Here is an 18,219-nt window from a genome sequence, read left to right on the forward strand (position 1 = left end):
AAGATTGTGTGATTTAAAAAGATATTGATTTTTTCTTCTCCAGCAATTATTGATGGCATGTAGTTACCCAAATGAAACGCACTTTAACTTGTATATACAACAGTTATGCACAATATCTTCCTATTTCTTCCTTTAAAATATAACGGCCAGCCCTGGCACAAATTTAGCATTGAGAAATCCTGGACAATAGTACTGCAAATGTGGTATGTGAAGATTCAGAAAGACAACATGAAAGTGCTATACTTGTTACAGGTTTTAGGGTCTCTGTTTCATCACTAGTAAGCGATAAGGATCTTCCTTTCTTTTTTTTTTTTTTTTTAACCTAAAAGTTAGGTTCTGAAACACAGCTGGGTAGAAACACCACACTAAACAGATAGCCAGCAGCATTACAAAAAACTGTATAGGCTCAGATACAACCAAATGAACTCATAAAAAGTTCCTCTAAACTTTACTCCTTTTGGGTGAAAAATGACTGCGTCACCCATTTATTACTAGCGCGTATCAATAGGAGTCATTTACATTCAACGTGGCACAGCAAATGGTAGAGTTGTGGGGCTGAAAAAAGCCATATTTCGAGAGACATCAATTAGGCAAAGAAACTGAGCTGTTGCCTGAGTCGGTATGTTCTGCGCTGAGGATACAGCTTACAGGTTTGCAAAAGAGTGCAAACCACAGACCAGTCCTAAATACCTTTTTCTAGTTTGTACTCAGTTACCTGTGAAGTTTTGTGCTTTCAGATGTAGGTCATAGAGCTTATGAATATAGCGAATATACATTTCTTCTTTGTTCAGTTCAGTCTTGTAAAAATTCTGAAATAAAATTGAATTTTTTAATGAAATGTAGTAGTTTATAAATTTATGATACTGGTTACAAAATAAAAGACTTCAAACATAATGTTCTAGAAATACATGCATAGATTTGAAAGTTTCACATGTACAAAGTCATTGCACAGTAATGATGCGTAATACAGTAAGAAATAGTAAATACAATAATAAATTTTCAGTAATCAACATGCTCCTGAATGTTTTTAAAATTCTCATAGAACATAAAAGGAAGAACCTGATACAACTGAAATCTGATAGTTCTTTCTTATGAATAGTAATCCACCCTTAGGCCATTTAACATCTTGCTGAAAGCTGTATGTCGATTATAAAATATTGACAGTCTCTGACTTTTGTAGTAATTTTTTAACAAAATATATACTGTCTGATATGTCTACTCTTCTTCCTGTATAGCAAAATGCCAGAAGGACTTTGGGAGCTTTACAAAGAACTATTCAGTATTGTAAACAGCATAACCCTGAAATAAAACTGTGATTTCTTCAGCACTAACTGAAGCTGATAACTGGTAACTGATACATAGATGCTGCATTGTAATCATTGAAATATATCAAGTTGCAGTCTAAATTGATATCCAGGACAAAATGCCTAGAAGTGGCTAAAGATTTCTGGACATATAACTGCTATTTGTTGTTACATGGATAAAATATGGACTGCAACATCTTAATTCTTGGTTCAAAGTATTCATTATTTATTTGCAAGCCCTAAAGCAAAGTATGAAAAAGTTACAGGAAGAGAAGTACAACCCTATAGCACTGTTCACAAGTACTGCCACACTCACAATGGACATGCAGCTAGAGTCCTCCTGCTAGCCATACTCAGTGTTCAGGATAAAATGCTGTGGTTAATAAAAATTTATAGGATAGAACAGTCTAAGCACTGGTCCTTGCTACCAATTAGCAATTTTTTCCTCTTATTTAAATCACTATTTTGAAGTCCAAGTTTTTCTCCTAATGTTCAGTATTCTTATTCTGTGCCACTTCTTCCTAAATTCAGTTATCAAAGAAAAAGGTGGGAGGAACACTAAGAAAACATAAAAATAAAAACTTTATCGAGAAAGTATTTTCTAAACTGATTTGAGAAAATGACTACATATCAATAGCTCTGTAACGATATGCTCCCATCTGCCTTTATAATCCAAAGACTTCCCTTTTCCTCCCACAAGGTGTAAATCAGGAACAGATGCTTCTCTTTAGAAGAGAAAAATGAAAAAATATCTATTTGTATGTTCATATTTACCTGTCTGAAAAAAGAAATCGACAGAACAGAACTGTGAGCAATAAAGCATAAAGATTAAGAAAAAAATATGGCACTGAACTGCCGTACTAGACTTCTTGACTCTTACCCCTAAAAACAAATGGCTCTAGTACTGTGACTAGATGTCACAAATCTTAACTATATAAATCAACTGGTTTTCTCTGAAGCTCAGTTCTAACAATGTCCAGCTGTCTGTAAGGCAGACCACAGCGAGAAGACAACCCAGTCACAGCTCAGGAAAAACATTATGCTAATAAAAATGTTATGATTTTTCAACAAACTATTTAAAGATATAATAGAGGTAGTCTTCAAAAAGGGACATGATGTAAAATGTTGACTTCCCTAATTAATAAAGAATTCAGATTGAAAACAACATTTCAAACAGGTCAGGTGGACATGTTCTACTTGAATGGTATGATGCCATATGCCAGTGTAGACCATCTTTCTAACATCCTCTTTCTAAAAAGAAGATATAATTTTAAATTAATAGAACCTGAAATATCAGTTGAATATCAAACACCAGAGATGCCTCAGAAAAAGTCCTCAGTGAGTTACCAAAATGCTTTTGTCCAGCTCTGTGATGACAGACAGCTTTCAAATTGGACTTAGGTGATTCTTATGCATAAGGAACTAACTTCATTAGACACCTCTTAAACCAGGTTTTCCAAAGAATCATTACTAATGTGATATCCATTGCAGATGACATAGAGGGTGGTGAGAGTAGGAAAAATGTTCCTACCTTTTCCTTTCAGCTAAATTATTACTGCTGATACATACCCCTCCCTGCATATTTCATAATGTGGCATAATTCCAGTTAATCTGAGAACTTGGTTAACTTGGACAATTCTATTTTCTGGAAGAACAGCATACACCTCTATGGCAAAGCAATATAAAATTCTGTTTTTATGCCAATCACTCCTCTTATCTTTGGAAGTCAGAAAACCTTCAAAGCAGTCATAGTAGATGACAACTAGAGAAGACAATGAGTTCATTCATTAACTGGGCAAGCAAATGTCTTAAAGTTTTTGTGCTACTTCTTTAATTGAAATTTCTTTTCAAAATTTGGCATTTGTTGTTTCTCTGGTGTGCAACTAGTACTAAAAATTTGTTTAAAAATTATTAGGATATGAAATTCATCTTAGCCTGTATGAGCCATTGACAATTCCATTAACACTTTATATGGTGGTTTTGAGTTTATAAATATTTTAATTTTCTTTTTGTACAAATCTTGGATGATTTGCTAATAATAGATTAAAAACTCCTCAGGGATGAAAATAATCCAGGTGCTTTACAGAATTCAGAACATGCCAGATATTTTCATAGAAAGCCTGGTTCTCTATGGCTTCATAGTAAATATTGTCCCTATTTAGAGCATTATTTTTCTACTGAAGAAGTTCTTTGTTCTCTTACATATAACTGCTACCTAGAATCAAAATGCAACCTGTAAACAAAAATGACATCTTTTTTCATACTATGAATTTGCACTCTTGGTTTGTTGTAATGATAATAGCATGACAAGAGGAGGTCTTGAGCAGCATTTCTGGCTCTTCTACTGAGAAGAGAATAGTTAGCCTGCAGTATTGAGAAGTATCCCATATTATACGTTATAAGAATCAACTTGCATCAGTTATTGGGAAAAAAAAAGAAAAATATAAGTTTTGCTGGGTTTGGGGAAGGACAAATGGCATGTTTGCTTCTATGAACTCAGAAAACAATTAAACTTGGAAAGAACTTGGGTGAAATTTATCCAGTAGGAAGAGACTTAAAATTTAATAAAGCAGCATCAGAGACCTCTCGGAAACCAGCTATAAAATGCCAAGGAAGACTAACTCCCCCCCATATCTATTTCACCCTGTAAAAAAACAGTGATCCTAAGTGCAGTATTATTCTGTAAAATTCTACTCAGGTTGCAATAAGAAGCAAAGTACCTCCTATTCAAAGTATATCTATCTGTATACTAGAAAATGCTCAGCTGAAATGAAAAAGGGAAAAAGTATTATACAAACCAAAAGGCTAACAGTGCAGCCAATCTTTTTGCCATCCACTTCTCCCATTTTCATGCAGTCCCTAAAACAGAAAGTAATGAAAGTCAAAAGGAATTATGCTTATCCTCTTACAGTGAAGCACACCTAAGAAAGCAGACACTTTTGACTTGGCAAGCTGACTGAAATTATGCTGCCCAAAGGCATTTAGGTGAACAGCTGACCCAAGTAGGTAAGGGATTTCTTGCCTCCTTTTCTAGTACATTGAATACCTCAATTTTCAAGAAAGTCAGGTTTTTTTCTAGCTCTGTCATTGATTTGCTAGGAGACTTCTGGAGATTATTTGGTTTCTTCATACCTTGTGCTCAAGTCCTGCCAGCAGAAGCCAGCATGGCTGCCAGAAGAGGCAGTCCTGCCCATTCCTGCTCTCAGACACTTGTTCCCAGTCCTGCACTACTGCTTGCAAAAACCTCAGGAAGAGATACAGGTTAGGCAGCATCTTTTTCTGGGTTAGTTTTTGTCCATGCCTGTCAGATCACCGCAGTGCAACACAAAAACTTGTGTTGGCACATGGAAGAGGGTGATGTGAATGAGCAGGGATGAGCTTTCTTTCTTCAGAGGCATTGTACGCCTAAAGTGGTCATAGAATCACAGCATTAGTCCTCCTCTGGAAAAGCAGAATGACACTGATCTCCTCTGTAAAATGCTCCAAGATCCACCAAATTTTCCTCAGTAGAACTTCTATAATAAATATAATTTAAAGTTTGGGGAAACAACAGATCTGACCCTGAAATCAAAAGTTAAAATGGAATCATGCAGAGTTTATTATTAGACAGGGAAAAATAGCAAGTATAACCATGCTGAAGTAAAAGAATAACAAGGAGACATTACCATGTACTCACTAAAAGAAATTTAACATAATTTTTAAAAATTCTTGTATACATGAACTAAACAATTGTCCCAAATATTCTCATAACTACCAGCACACCATTATTTTGAAAGATTGAGAGTCCTGGAGGTTGCAATGCAACTGATCCCTGAAGAAGAATAGCACTGCCAGGTTTCTAGAAATTTAGAGTTCAGTCTCTTTGTTGATGAAAGAGCTTTTCTTTCAAACTGTCAGTGATGATAGCAAGTGGAGTACCAGGTCTCACCATGTGTCTCTATGGAATCAGGGAGAAAACCTTACATTTAAGCTCTAGAAAATGCTACAGTTGATGGCAATAAGCTGAAATCTGAAGTCTCTATACAGGCTTACAACTGACTGAGAAAATTACTCTCACACAACTGAAAGAAGTGCCTCTCATTTCTCTCTCCTTTGTTCATGTGGAACAGTCAGATGTGAGGTGTTCACCCAGAGATCATATCTTTGTATACGTGCTTACTGTGCCAGCTGACACTACAACTAAGCATGACTGACACAGTGATAAGAATTTTACATATTGTGTAAAACAACTGTCAGGTGATTAATACTGAGCTTTGTGTTTTCAGACAGACTTGAGTCACTAACCTACTGCCAAAAGTTACTATATTCCTTGATAGAAACTCATGCACGCCACTGGATTTTTACACCATGGGGAGACTGTGGTTGTTTTCATGCTGTTTGTTGCATTTTCCTCACTGCTTTGACTAAGCAACTGTTGCCAGAGATCCTGAGCACTTACAGTTGATGTATCCATGTGTGCATGTGCAGTCACTGTTTGAGCAAGATAGCCATATTTGTCTCCTAATATTTCAAAGATGACAACCTTACTTCTAAATTGTGATAATCACTCACCTGTAGTCCAGTAGCCTCTCCATGAGGCGAGTCACAGTGGCGATTAATGAAACACCACTTTCCCTCCATGTTTCCCGCTCAATTTTCTTCAGCAGACTGAAAAAAAAAGAAGCCAGAAAAATTTCCCTGTTTATTTTTGACTGTCACTATGACAACCTATCTGCTTTTACCAGTACCTTAATACCTTAGCAACATCTTTGACAGTTATATTTTCTTTCACAAACACCCTCCCAAGAAGCACAATTTGCAAACAATGTCTTACCTAGGATAAGGACCAAAAAGTGGAATTCTAGTCCAGGAAGCATTGACAAAACAAATGATTTTCATATTAGGTGCATCAGGTTAAAATATATCAAGTACCTAATTTTCATAACATATTAATATCCCAAAGACTTAACACAACTCTTCCATAAAATTTATATATTCATTCCATGTCGACACATCAAAAATGGGGAATTTAAAGATGTTCCTAGAAAATCATATTTATTAGCTCAATATAGCTTCTCAATGTGACCTCAACTTTTTTAAAGAAGATTTTTCCTCCTCTCCTCTCTAATATTTCAGTATGCATAAAATTTAGGAATAGGGAGGGATTTCACTTAATATCTCTTTCTGAGAACATACTATCACGCACATGTACAATTCCATTAGCTTAAAGTGTCATAAGATTATTAAAAACTGTTGTGTTGAGGTCTTACACTAATGTAAACACAGACTACACATTGAAATGAAAAGATTTCAAAATGGTGTTGTAAGTGGAGCTGTCAGTAAAACTATACTTAATATAATTTTGTTTATTATTCTTAATATAATTCTGTTACAGGCTTCTGATTTTCACTGCTGAAGTCTATCAAATATTAATCATTTTAGGCATGAATTTCCCACATTTCCTCTCTAAGAATGAGCATGGAAATATTTATCTACAGAGCTGTGTTACTTTTAAGCTTTGGTGGAGGAGCTCAGATGGATGACACATCCATGAAAATATTTCAGCAGTCTCTCTGAAAATGCCCTCAGGTATGGTTTATTTAGAAGCCTCTGAAAATTGCCTCATCCATATACTTCGAGCTTTTAGAGAGTTGTTAATGGCATCTCCGAACCTTCTGTGTGCAGTGGGCAAGCTGTCAGCTCCACTGACCTTCATCTACACTGAGCATGCTCAGTCCCATAAAACTCCTACGTCCAAATTTCACCGAACATATAACAGTGCCCAGTAACTCCTACATGCCAACTGCACTCCGGTTCTGTTCAGCTCCTTACATACCTGGGGATGTCACAGATGCAATTCTCCAAACAAATTTGACCTAAATGAAGCTGTGCTCTACTGGAAGTGAGGAGGAAATACTGATTTTCATTCTAATATGGATCTTAAATGCACTTCTCTTTAGAAGGGAATCAGATGTCTTTCCCTCACAGTCAGAGACTGGCTATCTGTCATTGCTAGCAGACAGATGGCAGGGCCATCCTTAACCAGAAAAAGCTAAAGCACGAAGCCAGCATCTCTGTTTTTCATACAGAATACACAGCTACCTTAATTCACTTTTGAACACCTTACGTTCCTTACAAACAAGTTTTAGCGTCTAACAAGAAATAAGTGTAGAGCCTGTTACATTATTAAGCCTTGATTACTGCACTGATTTTTCTTTTCTGTTTCCTTTCAACACCACGTTAAACAGGAACATTTCAACCTAAATTCATCAAAATAATGACCTATAGTTCTTCTAGAAAAACAGCAGAAGTATGACTTTTAAAAAAGATTGTTTTCATCTGCATTTGACTTATGCATTTTCTTTAAATATGTATTGGCATATTCACTATAAACATACAATTTCTAACAATGAGTTGTTAGAAAGTACTTATTGAAAGTACTTATTCAAACCGACATCAATGTCGTCAGTTGAACAAATTTATGACTTGCCTTCTGATGCATGCCTCCCTCTCTCCCCCACACATCTTCCACCAGAATGCACAGAACAAACACTCAAAATGAAAAAGGTAGTCAAATATACCCCTTGGGTTCCTCATGGCTATATCTAGGTAGAATTGAATCTCTGTTCTTACAGGTCTCAAAGCACAGCCAAGAGGTTAGTATGTTCTACAAAGCACTAAGAGGGATAAACAACATAGTAGAAATGCAGTACTTGTCTCCAGGAAGAAAAAAGCAACTAACATGGGAGTTGAGTGATTTAAATTAATTTTCCAGTTCAGAAAAATTAAACAGAAAGCATAACAAAACCTGAAAGCATTACACCCACTGCAGTGACCAGACTGTATCTAAAGTAGGTAGGTATGTGCATCCCCTTGGCTCCCAGCCGTACATATCAAAAGTAACCATGCCTAATTTTCAGAAAGATAGGTAATATTGTAGCATTTGCTCTCATTAAAGGCTACAAAAACCACTGCTTGCTGCAAAACTGTATTACTATTTCACAGGCTACTCTAATATTGCTTAGATTAAATTATCCATGGAAGAAATACAAAAAACCCAACAACCAAAATCTCAGGCTGACCCCATCTCTTGCATTCAGCTCCCTAAACTGTCCCTCTGATTTTCATAATTTTCCTTCACATACCCTAGAACACTATGTCATCCTCCATTTTAGATTAGTATCTTCTACAAGCTCTCTTGAGGAGTTAATCAAACTTAGTAAAAAACTAATGATAAATACTACTATTTTCATAAGCTGGGAGCGAACTTGAGCAGTTATTCTGAAATTTCCCAGAGAGTTTAGTTTTAACTTCTGCTATACCACAACAGAAACAAGTATACTGATGCTGTGAGACATTTTGTAATTTAAATTATTATGTCTATGTCTTCAGCATTTAGATTTATAAAAGGCTGTCAACATTTTTCACTGTATCTAGTTTAACATCAACCAGTTTAAATCTAACTCAAAACCATAAAAAATTATAAATTATATTTCATACTAATATGCTTTCTTATAGAATTTTAAGTTATTTCAGTGATAGACAAACTGATGTATTTTGCACAAGAGAATGCATTTAGACTTCATTTTATAATTTAAGCTTTTCCCTTAATGACTTAATTTTGCAGTTAGAATACTGTTTTACTAAAATAATGAAATCAACATACCTTTTATCTTTGCTCATATTATGAAAATGTCATGAATAATTTTGAGAAAGCTCTGCTTCAGCATACTCTACTGTTGCTTGCCATTATTCATTCAATTTCATAATATTCTGCCTAATCTCTCTACCCACTTTAGCTTCTGTACATGATAAATTTTTAGGAACTCTCTTTATTTCAATTCAGTAAAATTATAGATTATAAGGTGCTTGCTATTCACAACACCGAGACCTGAATGTTCTTTAAGCAAAGACAAGAGAGCTAAAAATAATACTTAAAGAAGAAGCAATGGTTAAGAAGCCACATAAACAGAAAAAGATCATGTATTTAATAGTACTGAAGAAAATACAGCAGGTTGGAATCCTGAAGAGGAACAATACATCTCCTACTAAAATAAACACACCAGAAATAAGTGAAATCTTGCACTTTGGTGGAATTGAGTTCTAAAGAACAATTGAGACAGAGTTCTGTTAGTTATTTTGTACCTGTACTCTGTGACAATCATTTATTTCAGTCACTGGGATAACTCATGGTTATAGGGACTTCAACACTCTCATGAGCTTTTTCTATTAGATTGAAGTGACATGCCATTTATTAAAAAATACTAAAAACTTAACCAGTAACGTATAAAAAAGAAAATCTTATCGGAATAAACAAAATTGTTTACATCAAACAAGAAACCAACAAGTGACATTACTCAGAGAAGTAAAAGTTTCTGGCAATAGGAAAGTGCTAATTAAATGTTTTTTGTTGAATTCTCATGCCCAGTTTTCAAAATGTTCTATCTAAGCTCCACCTGTGCCCTATGCAATCATGATGCATTTCTTGCTTTTCTGATTTTAAAATTAGTAGGTAATGTTCAGTGATATAACAGATTTAGCCTTTCCCAATTATAGCTGTATGCAAGAAGTACTGCCAGACTTTACAGATGCTATACACCACCATGAAATATTTTATTCCTCAGATTTTAACAAAACGAAAAAGAAAAAAGGAAAAAAATGAGATTCACAACTGTTTTTAGCATTACTTCTCTACAATGACATCAGCATCTGATAAAACCAACTGAACTCAAGGAATTAGTGTAAGATAAACACATTACTCACATACTGTTGAAGAGCTCTCGGTATGTTTCGTCACCTTTACCTTCTGACATTAGGCTGTCCAGTTTGTCAATCAGCTTTGCTTCCACCTGCAACATATAAGTGTGGTGTAAACAGCTTCTTTTCCCTTTAATGAGATTAGAGAAAATGGAGGGAAGATCTGGTTTTATGTAAGGGACTTTGCTAAATGCATATTTTAGAATTATTGGTCAATCATGTGATAAGTCACTTCATCTCTTTGAAGCTGTTATCATTCCCAAGGTTTGGGAGGCTTTCTTTTTTTTTTCAGTGACTTTTTTTTTTTTGTGGGAGGGAGCTAATTTAAATTGAGCAACATGACTTTAAAACTACAGGCTGAGTAGCATTTGCTGCTGCTAAGGCAGCTATCTATTTATGGAGTCAGAGGAAAAGCACACAGCCCAAATAAATTGCCTGAATTCTCATCGCAGGGCTGTAAGCATAAGCTATTTTTTTAGACTTAAGCAAAAAATATAATCTTTTCTGACCTGCACCCCACTCTTGATAAATTAATATTTATAAATGTCTAAACTGTTCAGAATTTTTGGGAGCTTAGACTTACTTTCCCAACCCTCCCTATCTGCCAGTGTATTTGGTTAGAAAACAAATTTGTTGGACTTACATATTAGCTATCAAAGAATCTTACAGTAAATATCTGGTGGTTAATGACTCCCTCAATTAATATTTTTAAGTATATTGATTATAAAAAAATATAGAGGTGATGCTACACTGTGTGTTAACATTTCAAACCTCCTTTTTATCAGTAATATATTAGCAACCACAAATCTAGGGGAGAAACCAAGCTGTTGTCATGATATTTTATTAGAGAATAAATCTATTATAATTTACACTTAAACCCAAGGTGAAAACATAGAGAAGCAGAACAAGATGATTTTTTACCTTCTCACTTCTTCATAACACTTCTATGGTAATTTTGAAGGATAAACATATATTGATAGTGAAAAGCTATCTACTTACATTGCATGCACTCCTCCTTTCTTAATAGTTTGTTTTTTGTTTCAGATACAGCTCCCACCCAAAGCATTATGATTCTCTGGGAGTAATTAAAATACTTCTGCTTCCTTCATTTTGAAGCAGCAGGAAGGAGGGTACTGAAAAATGGTTTGAGGAAATCTGAAAGAATGAGTGGGAGCTGCAGGAGCAGATGGCATGCTTGGTCATTCTTTCCTAGCCCATTAAGAAAGTGTTTGAGCAACAAGAATCCTTACAGGATCTTGGATCCTTACAGAAGGACATTCCTCAGAAGGAATATCTGGTCTTCTCTCATACTAAGTGAAAGGGAAGCTAGTTGAATCCTATCTGACAGTAGTAGTCTGTACTACTGTAAAGCAGAGGTGAAAAACCACCACAACTGCCTTGTTGAAAACAACTCAAGTTTTGTTCTTCACTTCAGCAGGCTATGGATTTTATCCCTCATCTTACTTTACTAACATGATAGTATTAATTGGAGAATCTTACTAGTCCTGCAGAGACTAAAAACACAAACTCTTGTAATCCCTCTCCAACAGGTATAGTTGCGATTACCATCTCCACCCTGAACTACCAATGGAACTCCAGGTTCAAGTTCCCCAGGACTCTCTAAAGTGCTTGGATTTCAGTCGTGTTTTAAAAACAGCTTCACACAAAGTACCTGTTTAAAGTTGCCACTTCGCCTTTGCTCCCAGTCCATCATGTCATGGAAAATGGGAATCATTACATTCCTCAGGTCTGGCTGAGGGATCAAGGTCACTTCCAGGAAGGGGCCAATCAATGCTGGAATAAAGTGAAGCTTGTGTTCCCCTAAAATGAAAATGAACATGAACTTGAATGTGGATTGAGTGTCCTGTGAGTTATCAAGCAATCCAAATACTATCTGAAGAATGAAATAATTTATTAGATTTTATTATGCAATACTGAGCTCAGAAGTGACAGTGGGTTAGCTGTATCCCACGTTAGTCCTCCAGAAGGATATCAAAGACAGACAAAGTACTCTCTGGGCACTTTATTTATATTTCACAGAAATGGTTTGGTTCCTAAGCTCTACATCCATGTGTTTACAAAATGGTCAACTGTCCGATATTCTGTGCTCATCAAAAAGAGTAAAGTACTTTGATTTTTATCTATCTTTAATTTTGGGAGTATAGAAATGGAAATACACGTTCAAATGCAGGAAACGGAAGATATGACTCAGCTGTTCTCAAAACAAGTACTTTTAAAATCAGTGCTAAACATCTTCCATTATCTCACCATGTTCTGCTTAGCAGAAAACTAAGTTCTTGTCAAAAAAGCTAGAAATGGCATATAGTAAAGACTGACAAACCAGTTTCAGTTTTCCACAAGTAAGATTTCTGATATCTTCAAAATAGAGTGATTATGAATCAAGATGCATTGATTTTCCAAGCTGGGGAATTAATTTACATCCAACCTACCTCTTGATTTTTCAGGAAGAGCTTGCTGCTCTGCTCAGTGTCTGTGTTTGTGCAAAGGAAAAAAAGAATTCCCTTTTCTGGAAACATCCTAGGATGCATATCCATATGAAAGCAAGGTGGCTGTACTAGGATCAAGCCTTTCAATGACTCCTACTGCTACAAGAACTGTAAAATGCTGACTAGCATAACACCAATCATAATAAATATCCTGACTATAGTATTTAATTGGACACATTACAGATGAGCTCCAATCCCCACAAAAATCACCCCCATGGAAGGGTATCATTTGCCTGCATGTCAGGTTTCTGTTCAGCAGAAAACAATGTGAGTGAGGAGATGATGCATGCAGGTGTGCATGCAGAAAGGAGATGGGAGCCAGGAGTGGATCCTTGATATACCAGTTTAGAAATACCCATCGTGTATCCACATAATTTAGAGGGATGCCTTAGAATGTGTAAGCAATACTAAATACTGTAAATAAGTACAATATGCTACACATCAAATGTTAACAAGATATGAATAAGCAAATATTTCTTATTTTGAACGTGTCTCTCTACAGGTTCATCAGAAAGACCACTTTTTTACAACTATATATCTTTCTGGGGAAAAGGTTTATAGAATTGAGATGACAGTATCTCAGAAACCACAGATGATAGTAACCATATCTTTAATAAGCCCTTTAATGAAGTGAACTATTGAATAATTGAAATATAAAAATGACAAATATAGTGTCCAAATCTTCTACTCACTTTTGATTTTTTTCCCAAACAACATTCAATTGCATTTCTCTGATGCTCATAGTTACAAACAGTTTGCACAGTTACTACTTAAAAATGTAAAAATGTTACTGAGTTTATATCCAAGCATGTATTTTTTCAGTGTTGTCCAATGTATCATTTAAACATAGTCACTGACTTGTTTATGCCTTTATATTTTAGTGCAACCAGGGCTTCAGAGAAGACTTGATGCAAATCCAGCATCTCAGGAGAGCTTCAGAATTAAGATATATGTCTTTTCCTTAAATTGTTTGGCAACAGGACTAAAATTAGGAACATAAGTATATTTCAAGGCATAATAATTCTACCCAAAAAGAGTAGTACTTTCTTAATTTTCTCTGATGGTATTCTTTCAGTTCTCTGTGAAGAAATAGGGATAGTTTAGATACAGTACCAAGGCCTAGAAAGTTGGGTTTAGCTATAAAGAAGGGAAATACAGATGACAAGCTTTTTCATAAACTTGAATCAAGACTTCACGTGAACATAATTATCAACAACTCCTCTATCACTGGGAAGTGTATTTAATAGGTGAGGAAATAATTATTGTTCTTTATTTTATGAGCTCCCAATGATGTGTTTAATTACTTACCTAAATTTTGCCACATACTGAAGATTTCACATCCCATTGTTACCCTCATGTCACCATATCTGCAATGTATTAAAAAATAAAGCAAAACAGTGAAAGATGATTCAAGAAAATCAACTTTATATGCCATTCTGTGACATTGTTAAATGAAATGTCTCAATTGTAGTCCATACAAAAATACTTTAAAAGTGACGATTTCTTCGAATTTTTTTCTCTTTCCATTGTACCTGGCTAAAGGCAGATACCTAAACCCAGGTTTATTTGAAATATTGTCAAAATGCTATGCTATACATTGGTAACACAGCTGTGAAGAAAAAGCTATTCTTTTGCAGTAATATGCTTTAGTTGTCTCTCTGAGAACAAATAGTTTTGCTCCACCTTAACGAAATATGATTAATTCATACAGACAACAGTGCAGTGCCTGGCAGAAACACCTGAACAAGTGTGAGTCGACTTATGCACGAACTGGCAATGAGTGCTGGCACTGCTACAACATGGCTATTTTGCTCCCAGTACCTGAATCAATTTAGGCACTTGTATGAAGGCTATCAGGTCTGAAGACCTACAGAAAGGGCCAGAACCAACTCTCATTCTAGTCAATGGACATACTGTTACGTTATCACCCAAAAGGGTGGGCCTTTTTGCAACTTCTTACATTTTGAGAAGTTTTTGATATATCACAGTTTTCTAGAAGCTGACAGCAATACTTACTTCTCTAAAACCTTTTTCTTCTTGGAAGGTGTGAACATCTCCAGTTGCAGACATAACTGGTTTATAAAAATGACAGCAAGAAAAAAGTAGGAATCCCATATCTACAATAAACATATGGCATTTGGTTATTTCCTTTTCTCAGTATCACAATTTATGATCATTCAAGATGCAAATTTTCAAATCATAGCACTTGTTTCAGTGTCAACTAATCAATTACTCAGACTGGTTTTGACTAGATTTCTTTGCATCCAAATATGCTTTTCACCAACCCCAAAATGTTCAGCAGAAATACATCTATTTTATATATCCCAAATCTCTTACAGGTAAAGGTTTCAGAGTTAAAGATTGGGCTTTTTCATCCCTTCAAGTCAGAAAACCGTACTTTTTAAATTTGGTATATTTAAATATCAAACTACTATGATGTTAAGTCCAAAAACAAAAAAACTCTGACACCTCAAAACTATCACATAACTAAACTGACATTCTCTGTCCATCCTTTATAATACTATTTGCAAGTCTCGCTGCAGCCTTCATTGGACAAAACCAAAGCCAGGTTTTCTTAACATATTGTAAATATAAAGGTGTTTTGTGCAAATGCTTTATGAATTAGCAGTTGAATGTTCCAGTTAGAAGATTTAGAGATAAAATTAAAGTGAAATACTAATCATTATAACCCAGTTTTAGATGCTCCATGACAGGAGGAAGAAAGAAGCCCTATTCCAGACACTGCAGTTCTGCAGACAGTAATAACATTGTTAAGCAAGTTTAAGGAACATAGATGCCTTGTATATAGTCAATTCTTTTATGAGTATGAGTCTCTGAACTTGTGGAACTTCATACAGAATAGGGTTCCTTATGGCCAGTTATGCCAAATAGATAAATCTGCATTCCTGCCAATCTATCTAACGTGAGCCTGGATTTTCAGCGAAGCATCCACAGCCCTGCTGGAAGTCAACAGGAGCTCACTGTCTTCTCTAGGAAGGAAATACAGCACTTTTTATGATGCAGCAATTGGACTAATGTCTCTTTCTCTTAGTTGGGCAGAATATTCATTCAGGTCTTTTCAGATACATTCCTAGATCTTCTCATCTGAATCCTAAAAGCATAATCCGTAATTCACAGTTTAGTACAGGTGCCATATTTTACTACATGAGGCACTCACTAACATCTTTAACTACATTCACCATGAAGTGTCATAATTTTCTAATTTTAATTTCACAACATGTTAATTGGTCTTGAGAGAAACTACAGAATGCAAATCTACATTTTTGATAAATTTCCATCGGTTAAAAATGGAATATTTTTCTTTCTGTAATAATGCAAAAATAACAGACAAATAACTAAATTTGATTTAATGATCAAAAAAATTGCTACGCAAAAATCCTGAATAAGTAGTCTAATATGGAGGGTGAAATAACAAAATGAAAAATAAGAAACTAAAAAACCTCACAGCACTCATGATTTTTAAGACAATCCTGTATTTAAGAAAAAACTTAATCTCTGAGCACTTGAAATTGCCGATTTAGTACATGTTTAAGCTGTTTAGATGCTGGAGGTAAGTTAAATAACCACCAAGTCACAGGATGATGTAGCAGCTACTGTATCTTTCATTTACTCTACCTTGTAATCAAAGTTTTCATTTAAGAAGTTTTTACGAAGGGCATCCGAAAGGTACAAGACTGTAGTAATGATCACACTGGGAAGAAAAGAATGAAAAAGACAGGAGTTTTCAATAAGTAGAAATTCATATTTAATACTCAAAGCCAGACAATTTTCCAATGAAGAAATGATGTAGCATGTCTGGCAGCATTAAATACCACATTTTCAACATATACAAATATCTGAGTACTAACAGCACCTATTGACAGAGAATATGCACATCAAGAAAAAGATAATAAAAGTGTATTTTCGTCTGAAAACAGACATTCTATATAGAAGAATATAATTGATCAAGACAAATAATAAATTTTGTTCTGCAAATAATTCTGATATCAGACAATACACACTTTGTCCTAATAGCATTAATACATATAGTTGTGCAATTTGCTTTCAGCGTTCTTCGTACTGAAAATGTGTACATATAGAATATAAATATAAAGTATCTGGTAATCACCAGTATTCAAAATTCAATTTGTCCACAGGTCTATGGACAGAGTCTTTTTAGTGACAACAGATAAACGCAAAACTGTATGGGCTCTGAGAGAAAGATCTGCTTCTAAAGATCTCTATGCTGTATGTTGTAAACAGTCATACATTGCCTTACATTGACACCTTCCTGAATTATAATAATCTATCTTAAATAAATATATACAACCAAGATCCTTTAACAGTGCTTGACACCAGTGACCAATGACAGCTTTGTTCATTGTAGCAACAAACTTTGGTAATGTACAGAAATAAAACATCCTTAAAGATTATTTCAGTATACCTCATTTCAGTTATTCAACCCTTAAACTAACCTCTGCAACACTTTTGTCTTTTAACATATTTAGTCAGACCAAAAATCCATATAAAGCATAAAATTCTTTTTGAAAGTAGTCAGCAGTGGATTCTTATGGAGGAGAAAAAAAGATAAACACAGAATGATCTTTTTGTTCTTATACTCATGTATTTTACAACAATCAACTGCTTAATGATCTTCTGAGAAAAAGGTTATAACTATACATTTCTTTTAATTAGCATTTGTCTACTATTAATACATCTAGTTTGCCTTTGAACATAGTTCTTGACCTGTATGCTGTTACAATGCTAAAATTTGTTTCCTTTTCCATACTTTGAATGTCTTTTTTTTACTGTTTTTTGCAATGCATTCAGGACCAAAAAAAATTAAATATAATTACAGCAAAATATATATTTTAAGGCTATCATAGTTTTCATCTTCACAACACTGAAGAATTACATGTTAGCCAACCCACCTAGGAGACAAATTATATTTTTCTTCTGGCACTTTTTCACTCTTCACATTTATAAATAAAAAATGGCTATGTATAACTTAGGCATTTTAGTAGTTCAAATGTTTGCTTCTGACTCTCTGCTTTTAAAATTACTGTCCCTGCCAAACTTTACCTTCTGGTTTGGTGTGCCTGAACACCTTTAACAGCCAGTTCTGAGACTGTTTTTAGAACACCGCTGGAGTCTCAATTTTCATTTGTTCCTACTCCATTGCTCGAGTCATTTTCATACATATTATTTTCTCAGTAATTATATTGTAGCTTTTCTATCCAAGTAATGTTCCATGTTTAGCACTCATCTGTATAGGTTACCCCACTTTTTCCCCTGTGGGGAGTTAGAGCCTGTGTACAGCCCTCACTGTTACAACATGGAAGACAAAGTGAAACGTTAGCAAAATGCAATATAAGCAAAGCTAATAATCAAGGTACAGATAAGAGCCGTGTCATTCTTGCTGTTGTGTATGATTTAACTTACAGCCCACGTGTTTCACAAAATGGAAATAGTTTGCATATTTCAGGAAGATGTTCTGATAGAAAAGGTCAGTTCATCAGAACTATTGCTACATAAAATTGCAATCTAAGTCCAAAATAGTAAAACCCTGAAAAATTTTACTCAAGAGAAAATTCCATAAGATCCATAACCATACTGCCAAGTTTACATTATATAGTTCTATTTATGTCTGAGACAATTCCTTTCTTACTAAA

At 34.9% G+C, this 18,219-nt stretch overlaps 1 protein-coding gene across 4 annotated transcripts in view; it reads right to left on the minus strand.

Moving 5' to 3' along the window:
- Nucleotides 1-18,219, minus strand: part of DOCK4 (dedicator of cytokinesis 4) — a 247,662-nt gene that overhangs the window by 30,633 nt on the left and 198,810 nt on the right. For 2 of the 4 annotated variants that reach the window (XM_027721206.2, XM_027721204.2), the window contains exons 28-36: nt 16,184-16,259; nt 14,564-14,664; nt 13,856-13,914; nt 11,713-11,861; nt 10,047-10,132; nt 6,118-6,144; nt 5,856-5,951; nt 4,103-4,163; nt 716-809 (exon numbers count right to left, since the gene is read on the minus strand). In XM_027721206.2, the coding sequence (XP_027577007.2) occupies nt 716-809; nt 4,103-4,163; nt 5,856-5,951; nt 6,118-6,144; nt 10,047-10,132; nt 11,713-11,861; nt 13,856-13,914; nt 14,564-14,664; nt 16,184-16,259 (749 nt within the window). The remainder of the gene's footprint in view (nt 1-715; nt 810-4,102; nt 4,164-5,855; nt 5,952-6,117; nt 6,145-10,046; nt 10,133-11,712; nt 11,862-13,855; nt 13,915-14,563; nt 14,665-16,183; nt 16,260-18,219) is intronic. The other 2 variants (XM_027721207.2, XM_027721205.2) reach the window with 1 other exon arrangement.

The sequence above is a fragment of the Pipra filicauda genome, unplaced genomic scaffold (genome assembly GCF_003945595.2).
Source record: "Pipra filicauda isolate LSUMZ 115617 unplaced genomic scaffold, ASM394559v2 scaffold40_size4127951_pilon, whole genome shotgun sequence".
In the NCBI taxonomy this organism is placed as follows: Eukaryota; Metazoa; Chordata; class Aves; order Passeriformes; family Pipridae; genus Pipra; species Pipra filicauda.